This window comes from Poecilia reticulata, linkage group LG15 (assembly GCF_000633615.1).
Source record: "Poecilia reticulata strain Guanapo linkage group LG15, Guppy_female_1.0+MT, whole genome shotgun sequence".
Lineage (NCBI taxonomy): Eukaryota > Metazoa > Chordata > Actinopteri > Cyprinodontiformes > Poeciliidae > Poecilia > Poecilia reticulata.
In genome coordinates this window covers 5,973,157-5,984,541 of record NC_024345.1, presented here as the reverse complement: position 1 = coordinate 5,984,541, position 11,385 = coordinate 5,973,157, and the positions used below count along the sequence as shown (strand labels likewise).

Genomic DNA, 11,385 nt, shown 5'->3' with positions numbered 1-11,385 from the left:
CTGTAGCTAATATTAGCTGGTATCTTGCCGGTGGACATAAATACAGTAAAGTAATATTCTAATCACAATATATAATATGTCCATCTTACTTGTGAAATGTCTGTGGAGCCCTCACATCAATAGTCCATCGATCCGAACAACAATATCCCTCAGTGCTGAGGCATCTGCTGCTGTTTTGGTTGAGCAAAGTAGGAGGGACGACCTCTCCAAGATGGCCGCCGTATTTCCTGCGCCGGAGCAACCAATGCAGGGTCTACTCTTATAGTATGGCTATGCTGCCAACCGCCTTAAAAAGAAGTGCTCAGTGTTTGCGGAAGTAAACATGGAGGCTAACGGTGGAGCTTAGCTTACATATTTGAAGTTGTTGTCCAACCGGAGCAGCATATTAACAACTTAATTCTCATAGTCTGTCATAGTTGTTGTTTTTCTTCCTGCTTGCGCGTATCAGGATACAGAATAGTGAGATTTTTGAGAATCAGTGATGTTCAGTTCGGATGAATGCGGCCTGGACGTTAGGTCGCATTTCAATTGGATATGTATCTGATATGGGTCACATTCGAAAAGACTCCGACCTGTGCTGTTCACACTGCCATGAAAAGATCGGATACAGGTCGCATTACGTCAAAAAAAATCGGAATTGGGTCACTTCAGGCTGCAGTGTGAATGCTCCCTTAGTTATTATGCTACTTGTGTTAAGAAATAATTGTATTGCACTTCATAACAACTTGTTATGTTAACTAGACATTTGTCTGCCAGTCTACCATTCTGACAGTGTGCAGAAAGGGGCATTTTTGGGATGGTATTTAAATAAATGCTGAATTATGATGACATTGTTTTTTTGTTTTTGTTCTTTTTTTAAGTGACCACAATGAATTGAGTCATCACCGACTATGAGAATGTCCAGAAGAGATTCACCAAGTTTGAATTCATGAAAGGCTTTCACCATGATTAACCATTGCAAGAACAGCTGTAATTTCTGAGCATTTCTGGACCCCTTCAAAGAGCTGCTTCCAGAAAATGAAGACAAGAAGAAGATCTCCTGTTTTCAGAGGATTACAGGAAGACTATAACGAAGGAGATGGCCGACATAATCAAAGCAAAACATGTTGCAGTTGAAAGAACCTATTTTCTTAAGTTAAAGAATAATTAATTCTGTTTTAGTTTTTCAATCAGTATTTCAGAGTAACAACATACTGACCAGACGTTAAACCCTCTGTTTGGAGAACAAGTTTTCTTTTGTTTTATTCTAATGTACAAAAGGTTATAAGTAGTTCAGTGTGTTTCACTTCACTTGAGGTAAGACTTAATATCTGTGACTCTGTTAGCATAGCATTTGACACTGTAATAACACTAAATTACATCTTTATAATTGTTGTTACTAGTTTCACTTTACTTAACGTAAAAGAAATTGTTATTGACTCTGTTATTAAATCATTTGACAGTGTAATAAAGCTTAATGAAATCTTTACTGTTGGTCCTACTTGTTTCGCTTTATTTCAGGTAGTGGAAATATTAATCGCTGTTTTGTTAAAGCTTTTGATAGTGTAATAACAATTAAATCATTGTGACTACTATTATGACATATTTATGACATGATTCTTGGTTAATGTCAAGTTGTCATAATGAAGACTGAATAATGTCAACTTTGTATTAAAAGTGTCATGACACATATGACACTTTATGACAACAGTCAAATATCCATGAAGACTTCTTTATGTTCATGACATGTGTTATGTCATGTTTATGACAGTGTCATGTCAGTCTTATTCACACCCCTTCAAATAAAGTTACCCAATAGTTTTCTGACCAGAGCTGAATGACATTCCACTTTATTTGCATAGTTAAAATGTCACTGTGTTCAATATTTTATATGGATACAAAACATTTTTTGTCTGTGCTCTTAATTTCTGTTTGTCAGCTATTTACTAAATGAATAACGTGCTAAACCCTTAGCCAGGCCTACAGCTTATTTTGTCATACTCAGTGAATTAGATGTGACTTCTTCAAACAATAAGACAAATGTGATATTGCTTCTTATCATGTATGTTGGGTTTTTAATGTTTGTTGTGTGTCCCTTACCTGTAAGGTACGTATTATGCGATGAGTTGATGAAATACTGCGATAACGGAAAGTTCATGTCTTCAGACTGATCCAGTTTCTCGGGAGGAATGACACCGTTCTCGTCACTGGACAGATAGCTGGAAAAAGCCTGGAGAGAGATAACACCTAAAGACAACATGCATGCAAAAACACAATGTCACACAATAAAAGTGAGAAACATAAGAAGTTAAAAACAATTTACATTTAGAATGAGCACGAAAAGATGTTATTTTGTGCTAAAAGATATTTTGTAAAAGTGCACAATGGCTTAAAACTCCTCTATATGGTTTATGATAAAATGACTGATTTTTTTACAGTCCTGAATATGATAAGAAGCTTTCACTCTACCTGAGCTTTAGCACCTTGGTGGCTAGGTCTGAAACAGGTGTGGGCGTAAGAGTCTTAATATAGTTAAAACAGAATTTATGTTAAAATGGAGTTAATACTAAAAAGGAAATTATGCTAAAAAGGGAATTTGTATGAAATGCTAACATAACTTTTGCATTTTCTAGGCCACCGTAGAAATCAACCGTTGTAATTGGCGTCGGGGTTGCCTGGTGTTCATTCGGGCCACGATTCTCTCTCTCAGGTCAGTTGCTGCCTTGTTCAGCTTTGATGGTTCATTCATTACTGGGGCTACATACCCAGTTTCTGGGCAGGTAGTTGTAGTTAACTCCCCTCTGACCTGGCGTCCTGGCTCCTCCCCCTTGCCGTAGCACTTGTGTTGTACCTCTTCAATCTCAAGTCGTGACAGCAGTTGCCGTTTGCGGATGTTGGAACACTGAGCTACTAGTTGTTTGGCAGTTAGTGTTGACTGGGGATGTCGAGCTAACCATTCCTYCCACAGTCTTTGCATGTAGCCCCTCTGACTAGGRTTACTTGAGTAGTAGCATKCCAACAGATCCATGTTTTCACCTCTCGCCCATTTCCGTCTTGTTCCAGTAGCCCACTTTTCATCAGGGTGCTCTGGTCCCCCAGCACCTGACGCAGACCTTGTTTGACCGGGCGACGTCTGAGCCAGCATGTCTTGCTTATCAATGTCTCTCATGGTATGAGGTAGGCTATATAGCTCAAATGGTCTTGCCTAAGGACCCACACTGGATAGCTCAATGTCACTGTTGTATGTTTTTGCGTTTGCCCCAGCCTGGATTCGAACCCGGGTCGAGAAAGACTGGTGACTTACCCATTGAGCTGTACAGTCATATATATATATATATATATATATATATATATATACAGTGAGTTCAAGGCACAACCAAGATACGGTGCAGAACCCTCAAGCTCCCAGGCTCTGGTAGAGGACCCGAGCTCAGAGGATGAAAGAGAGAGAGAGAGATAGATAGATCATAACATTTCTCCAATGAAACGTTAATATCTATATCTATCTATCTAAAACAGCGTCTTCCTCCTCATGTCTTGATCGTAGCAAGAGTTTAACTTCTCAGGACGTGGTGGAGTAGCGGGTGTTTGGCATAACTGTCAAGTTTTGGACTTGTRGCTACAGGTAATGTCGCTACTTAGCGGGTGGTGAAACTAGCGTAAGTGAGGAGGGTTTAATATGATCATGCATTTTACATGACGGGTGGCAACCCCAGTCTATACTATAAAAATATGATTAAAATTAGAGCCTAAAGATGTTCTCTTTCCAAAACAGAAAGGCTACCTAATGTTAGCCAGCTAACAAATTAATATTGCTATCCTAGCATATCAACTAACAGCTAGAAAAAACCAAAACACATATCTTTGTAGTCAAACTGGTGTCAATCAGCGAGGAATTTGTCCAGTTTAGATTATGTTGATGAAGAAAAATTGTTTGCAAATAGTGATATATCTTTAAATCGTATTTGTGGCAGCAGCTTTAGAGTCCAGAAACAGCGTTAACTACTTCAGGACTGTTGAACTGAAGCCAAAAGCGCCAAGTAGGTAGGCGTTCACAATCGATCTGCACACTGATCGTTCTCTTTCCTGTTTATTGACCAATAGTAGAAGAGCTGGACATAGAAGGAAGCCCACCTCATTAACATAACGATGCAGCAGAAATGCAGTGAGCAAATAAAACAGCAAATAATACAGAAACGGAAAAACAGGGAGCAGAAAAGGGAGAAGCAAAAAAAAATCAAAGCAAAATATCTATTTTTCTTGACGGAAACTCATGTGTAAGGGGAAAGGAAAAAGAAAATATATATTTATGTTTTTATTTCTTATCAAAATATATATTTATTCTTTTATTTATATATTTATTGTTTTATTTATTATTATGTAGGATATATATATTTCTTCTTTTATTTATATATTTCTACTTTTATTTTTACATTTATTCTTTTATTTATTATTATGTCAGTTTCGGTCCTCCATAGTAGTGAACCAAAAAAGGCATTGGAGAAAATAATAAAACCAATAGCCCATTCTAGAGCTAGAGACTGGCTTGATGCTCTGCAGAGATGACCCAAAGAATCTTTAGGTACATGCTTTTTGTTTTAAGATGATTGAAACAAAGTGTAGAATTTTCAAAAATACACTAATTAAAACATTTTGATGCCTTAGTTAGATTTATACATCTTATTTTAGCTAAAGTATTATATGTAAACATCAATCTATCTCTTAAATCATTATATTTATACATCAAAATGTGTTTTAAACATATCTCAATCACTTGGGATAAAGAAGGCTTACACTATGTATACCTTGCTTTAGATTGTCCTGGTCATGTTGGTAACGCTCCATCAGAGTGTGTGTCTGTGTGGGGCGAAGAGGGGGGTAAAGAATTTCATTGAGCCTCGGGTCTCTCTGCTTGTTGTTGATGAACTCAGTCATCTGCTCGACGGACATCCCCCCACCCTCGCCTCCTCTGCAGAAAGGAGCGCCGTCAGTTTAGCACACAACAACCATGGGGCAAAAATATGGAGCTCATCGAGAGTGATCTAGTAACCCTTCATGCTAAAATGTCCTTTTCCTACTGATCTCATGTTAACTATCCCTGCATTGTTGCCTTTTGTAAAGAATCAAACATCAAACACTACTTCAAAAACAGGACTTCAGCTTTTTTTGCTTCTGGCTATTTTCCTCAAAAAAATTCCTCTACTGTTAATTGGGAAATTCAAAACACCTTAATAAAAATCACCCACAAACATTACACTAGTAAGACATTTTCTTGACTAAAAAAGGTTCAAAAGAATTCTAAATGATGCGGATGCTGTTTTCCTACTGCAGTTTGAAGATGTTGCCGAGTTCAGGACGAGGACACAGACTCTCCAAGAAGTTCCTGTAAACATCCAAGGTGAAGTCCTCCAGTTTGATGCTGTCGCCCTGGTCAAATAAAGAAGATACAGAAACAGGTTTAACTGTAACATCAAGTGAGGAAAACGGCTAAAGTCAAATGTGTTTCTGTCTGGAGCTGTGGGTGTTTATTGTTGTTTCTGTATTTGGATTATTTTGTGTTGCTTATTATTTTTCAATAAGGTCTTTTAGTGTCAGTTTAGTCTTTTTGTTGAATTTCTTGCTTTTTCATTGTGATTTGCTCTTTGTGTATTTAGTTTAGAGGTGGTTTATAGTGCTCCAATTCCTTGAACTTGGCTCAGTAAGTTAAGTAAATTTTCAGTTTTTCAGCCATCACTCTCCCTGCCTACTTGTTCCTCTGCATTTGGGTCCTATTTAAAGATGAAACATGACGGATGAATCTGGTTCAAAGACTCAGCAGAAATCTTCCCCTCTGAATCAGTGCTGTGGGTTCATTATCATAGGGAGGCTTGGCCTTGCTCTCCCTCATGGCGATTGCCTGGAACAGTGGGGGAGGCCTGTCCTTCTGCTTCCCTCCGTCGACCCGGTGGAACCGCCCTCACCAAACATTCTGTGGACTGGCTATAGTCTCTGTGTATCCCAGAGCCTCAGCCAACCTCGGCTGATGTTCTGTCATTCTCTTCATCACCTTAGCCTCCCCAGATGGCCTCTAGTCCTTAACCTCAGGCTGCATCCACAGCCCATACCTTACCTCAGAGTACATGAACAGCATTCCTGAACCCCTCCAGTGCTCCCTAGTCAAAGTCTCAACTCAGTGCCCTTAAGCTCAAACTTCATTTAAGAGCTCCAGAGCGTGTGTGCCACCTGCTGTACCCCCAGGACCACCTGTTGTACCCTCCAGCCAGCTGTGGTTTTCACACTGGAAATCCCCACAGTCTGCCTCTCAGTGTTTCCTTCAGAGACTTCCTCTATCCTTCTGGCCTACCACTTCTTTGCATGTGGGTCCTATTTCTACACAAAACAGGACAGTTTCAGTCCAAAATTGACAATTCTAAAGCATGAATAGCTCCATTTCCATTGACCCTATAATCCCAATGAAATCCTTTGTTTCTGGTTTCATAAACCTCAGTGTGTGCTTTAAGAGAATCCCAATTTGGATTTGCCAAAGTAATTTAGATTTTGAATAACAGAGGAACAAATGAAATCCAAGGAACTCTGAAGAAGGTCTGTAATTTAATGCCAATAGGAAGCTACGAAGAAGGTGCTAACTTTCACGACATTAGCCAACGGTGAACTAACATCAGTATTTTCATGGTGCTTAAAAATTATCATTTTATCTGCTATTGTTTCTGTTTACTATTGGGAACCCAATATCTGAAACTGTGTTATATTTAGGCCTATCATGATAGCAAATTTTGCTGGACCATTAATTGTCTAAAGAAATTATTGCGATAAACGATAATATTGTTTCAAGACCTTTTGACACTGATTTAATGGAAATGAAGTAATAATACATGCGATTTCCTGATAGATGCACCTTATTTTCAAAATAACACGTAACAGTGAAACTGATAAACTAAATAAACAAAACAACCAAAAACAAAAATAAAATGGATTCTCAGTCTCCATTAACAAAAAACCTACTTGAATAAAAACTAAACAACATAAAGCCAAAGTGGAAATAAATATTGCATTCAACCAAAAGAGTGCAGATTATGAAGTCTGTATTGGCCTTCAGTAATCACTAGATTTAAATAGAGAAAACCGGCACATCCCACTACCTAATGCAATAGTTAATACTACACGATTTTTTGCCCCCATTCTCCCCTTATGACAATCTTAGATCGTTGGCCGATCTAACAGATCATCCTGCAGTGTGTGGTGTGTTATGGTAGATCGTCGTGGCCGCTCCGATCTAAATCAGGGGTTTTTCCCCGACTGGGAGTTTAACGCTGAATGTGACAGGTAGCCAATCAGAAAAAGCAGATTTTCCTCCCTGCATCTGAGGGGAAATTACGGAGGGGAATCCCAAACAGCTGACACGGCGCAACCCGAAGTTCCCGGTAACTTTTCAGCTGTTCTTCTTAACGTGACATAAATAGGTTATAATGATTTTCATTCAGTCAGGACTTTACTGACTCTAGCCACATGCATCACAGGTAGATTCTAGTAAAGCATTGATTAATGCCTGGTTTTAAAATTAGTTAACTGGACTTGTAGCCATTATTTTGTGCCCATGTGGCTGGACACCACACGGCACGATGAACCCGATCGAACCGTTATACCTAGAATTTCTGTCGGCTAATGTGTCTCTCAGGTTTTGGAAATGGGCCGACAATCGGCTGACAACTCGTGTAATGTGCGCTGGACATTAGACTAAGGAAATGAGGAAGGGAGGGTCAGTGTAGAGCACCGGAGCTGAGCCTTTTTTCATTCAGTGTCATCAACAGAAAGAAAAAAATGGCCGGAAGAGACGATAAAGACGATAATTAAAATGAGGTCGATAGGTTTTTTTATCATCCGATTAATTGATTAATTGATTTATTGTTTATCGCGACAGGCCTATATTCACTGTCACCTTCATCTATTGTTTACTGCATTATTGTGTAATCAAAACTTTTGCTCACCCGTCCATATGGCAACTTGCAGCACTCGAGGGCATTCTCAATTCTCTTTCTGTCCGACGAAAACAGCCGGCCAATACTGCAATAGGAAAAACGCACGACCTCAATTAGAACCTTTAACAAAGTTAATTAAATAAACCTCAATAAAAGCTCTTCTACCTTTATTTTACCTTTTTCTGGCATAAGTCCCTTTTGATAAATATCTTTGCATCTTTAGACCAGTTGAATTTTGTGGAACTCCATCCTTCCTCCTTTACTTTTCCAAGACACCAACTGACCTTAATTTGCTTCTAAAAAGCAGCTTTCCTTCATACAATGTCTTATGTGCCTCATAACTCTGGCACTGGTTGATTACCAGGTCAGTGCTGAATTAGGTACCTCCATGAATAATGTCCCTGTTTTTGCTTCCCCAAGTGCACATGGAATTAGGTTTAATCTTGGAAGCAAGGGACACGAAAGAGCAAAGTTTAAGTTTGTGAGTGTCTCTGCAGATTTTCTCAGGCTATTTCTTCACATTTACAAGCCTCTGTGCCTAAAGCCTAATGTTCAGACACAGAACACAGACTGACGATGACAAAAGTAATCATGAAGGTCTTACTTTTTCACAGGAATTTTTCCCTCTGTGTTTGGCTGAAGAGTTAGCCTGACATACCTGGAACAAAGAGAAAAGTATTGAAACATTTTAACAATTTGTTGAGTTACAACTGTATGCTTTACTATGCCCTGCTGGGGTTTTATGAGACACATTTTTGTGTGTGTGAAATTGTGTGATAGGTCATTGCATTGAGTCCTTCTGAGTCAATACGTTGCAGAATCAGCTTTTGCTGCAGTTACAGTTGAATCTTTTGGGGTATGTCTCTACCAGCTTTGTCCATCTTTACCCATCATCAATCACAGGTTGCAATTAGCATGAATGCAAAAGAGTTCAGCTCTGTTTTTATCTGACCAGATTTCCTTCTTTCCCACAGTTGCTGTGTCTTCAGTTGGTTGTAGAAAACTACATGAGTTTAGATGTGTAGATGTAGACAGGTGTGTAGAGTTTAGGTGTAGAACTTTAGTTTAGTTTAGAACTGAAATTACGAAAATTACAAAATTAAATTTGCCTAATGGAAGCATGCTAATTTTGAACAAACTCAATAAAACGTTCTGACACTAGGATGAGATTTTTTTTTTGGCCTGTATCCAAATAGATGCATTTTGCAAAACTGCAATTGAAACACTTTTTTCACATCACACAAGTCACGTGATGAACAGCAGGATGTTACTACCGGCAGAAACAGCAAAGACGACGACAGGAAGTGGTAGGAGGATGATGGCTTGTTTTTGTTTTTCTGACAAAGCACAGCTGGCTCCACCAGAGCTCTCACAGTACCACATAGTTCATAAAAAGTTGTCATTCCAATGTATTGAATCATAACTCATCTGTAAAATTGCTGACTACAATTTCCTGAAAAAGCTGCATATGTGGCCGATCCCAAGTAGGTGGGGCTTGTTGCTCCAACACCTGTATGAGACGTCTCCTTTGATAGCTGATAGATGATTACGACACCATCATGGCTGCATTATGAATATATCTCATGAATGTGTTTACACCCGCCATTGCCAGGACTTTTAATGATTTATGGCATTTACAAGTTTGTTTACATGCTTGTAATGTATATATAAAATAAAGTAAAAAAAAAGTGTTTTTACTTGGACTATTTTGCTAAGAGATTCCCTTTCAAATTAAGATCATATAAAGTGGTTCTAGTGAAAGTGGTCACATTTTTGTAATTTGCGTCATAAACCAGTTTTACGACTCTTTGTGCCTCTAGCATTTATATGGTGACAGGATGAGAATAACAGCTTACCCACAATTTATCCATAGTGTATCACATCAGCAATATTTTTATTAACAAAGTTTTAAAATATTTTTCATCCATCTATTGACTTTCTCCAGTAATGTGTGTGCGTGTGTCCAGCCTCACGCTTTCAGCAGACTGTGGTCTCTGTTGAGATTGTGGCTCAGCAGGTTAGTAGCCAAAGAAAACACCTCCTCACACCACAACTGTAAAACAAACAAAAGAAAGCCCACACATTTTATCTTCATCGTCCTAAACATCACGATCACCCCCAACTGTCCCAGAAGCAGGAACCAGCTCTTTACCTTGGCTTCATCCTCCTGCGAAGCGATGAAGTTCAGTTGGCCGACGTTGACCAGGTCTGAGGCGGTGACCACGGTAACCATGCGGTTCTCCAACCGACCAACGAGGTTTCCCACATCGAGCAGCTCCCTCAGCTTGGCTTCCTGTCAGAGGACACGGAAAGAAAAATGTTAGATGAAGTGGATTCATAGTGATGATGGTGGTTTTAGAAAGATTACTGTAAACATTCAAGCAAAAAAGAGATTTTAAATCACTCACCAATTAATTAAATTTATTAGACAAATTTGGAAAACTGACATGTTTTTTTTTTAAGATTTACAAAAATTTTAATACATTACTAATGATTGTTCTGTTCTGTTTATTACAAGACTATTTGGAAATTTCATTAAACAGAAGACCCAAAATACATTCTTTTCTGAAGCAGAAATGCAGAAGTTCCCTTTACATAGGACGATAAAACATATGTTGTAAAAATTTCACATGACCTATTTAGTTAAAAAAAATAAATTACAAAACTTATAAAAATAATCAGACATATCATTCTTTAGCCTATAAGTCAACCAAACATTTCAACCAAACATAAAAACATGTGTATGCCAATCTTAAGAGTTATTGCGAATTGAACTTCAAATATGATAAAAATGAATGAATAACACATTAGCTTTTCCGCAACATTAGCAGAAGCCTCACTGATGGGGCACAGAGAACCAAGAGGCAAACAGAAAATTTAAATGCAAAAATAAATAGAATTAGAAATACAGTTCAGGACTAAAAGTCATGCTGAGGAGAGTGGAAAGAAACAGTTGGTGGTACCTTGGGAGGTTTGGTGCTTCTACCAGTTCTGACATCCTTCACATAGGTCAGATCCAACAACTCTGAGTCCTAATGATAACACAACCAAAACAAATCAAACACAAGTATTTAGAAACAACCAGTAAAAAAGGGTTTACTTTAGAGAGAAAATCTGTTGTATAAATCGAGACAATCATTTTAGTCTTGCTTGTTTCTTCACAGTCGAACTGAGCTATACTAGTAGCTTACAAGATAGAGACAGACTGTTGGATGCTAACACTGTTAGCAAACTCCTGTCCCTATTTTTTCAGAGTAAACTTTTTTTATTGGTGTTTTATTACAAGTGCATAACATCCAGGATTCTCTCAGTGTACTATAAGTTTGGCAGGGCACCACATAATAAATAAACCTATAATAAATAAACAGGCTAAGCACTGTTTATTTATTATTGTTTTTTTTTTAATAAACCAGTAAGTGTTACCAGTCAA

At 38.3% G+C, this 11,385-nt stretch overlaps 1 protein-coding gene across 2 annotated transcripts in view; it reads right to left on the bottom strand.

Moving 5' to 3' along the window:
• LOC103476610 (1-phosphatidylinositol 4,5-bisphosphate phosphodiesterase beta-1-like) overlaps positions 1 to 10,996 on the bottom strand; it is a 49,894-nt gene extending 38,898 nt beyond the window's left edge. The window contains exons 1-8 of one of the 2 annotated variants that reach the window (XM_017308882.1): positions 10,919 to 10,996; positions 10,108 to 10,248; positions 9,929 to 10,008; positions 8,560 to 8,613; positions 7,965 to 8,040; positions 5,306 to 5,406; positions 4,785 to 4,948; positions 2,080 to 2,226 (exon numbers count right to left, since the gene is read on the bottom strand). In XM_017308882.1, coding sequence (XP_017164371.1) covers positions 2,080 to 2,226; positions 4,785 to 4,948; positions 5,306 to 5,406; positions 7,965 to 8,040; positions 8,560 to 8,613; positions 9,929 to 10,008; positions 10,108 to 10,188 — 703 coding nt within the window. In that variant the 5' untranslated portion in view covers positions 10,189 to 10,248; positions 10,919 to 10,996. Of the gene's footprint in view, positions 1 to 2,079; positions 2,227 to 2,744; positions 3,316 to 4,784; positions 4,949 to 5,305; positions 5,407 to 7,964; positions 8,041 to 8,559; positions 8,614 to 9,928; positions 10,009 to 10,107; positions 10,249 to 10,918 lie in introns of those variants that run through there. The other variant, XM_017308883.1, reaches the window with a different exon arrangement.
• Between the last annotated feature and the right edge of the window lie 389 nt (positions 10,997 to 11,385).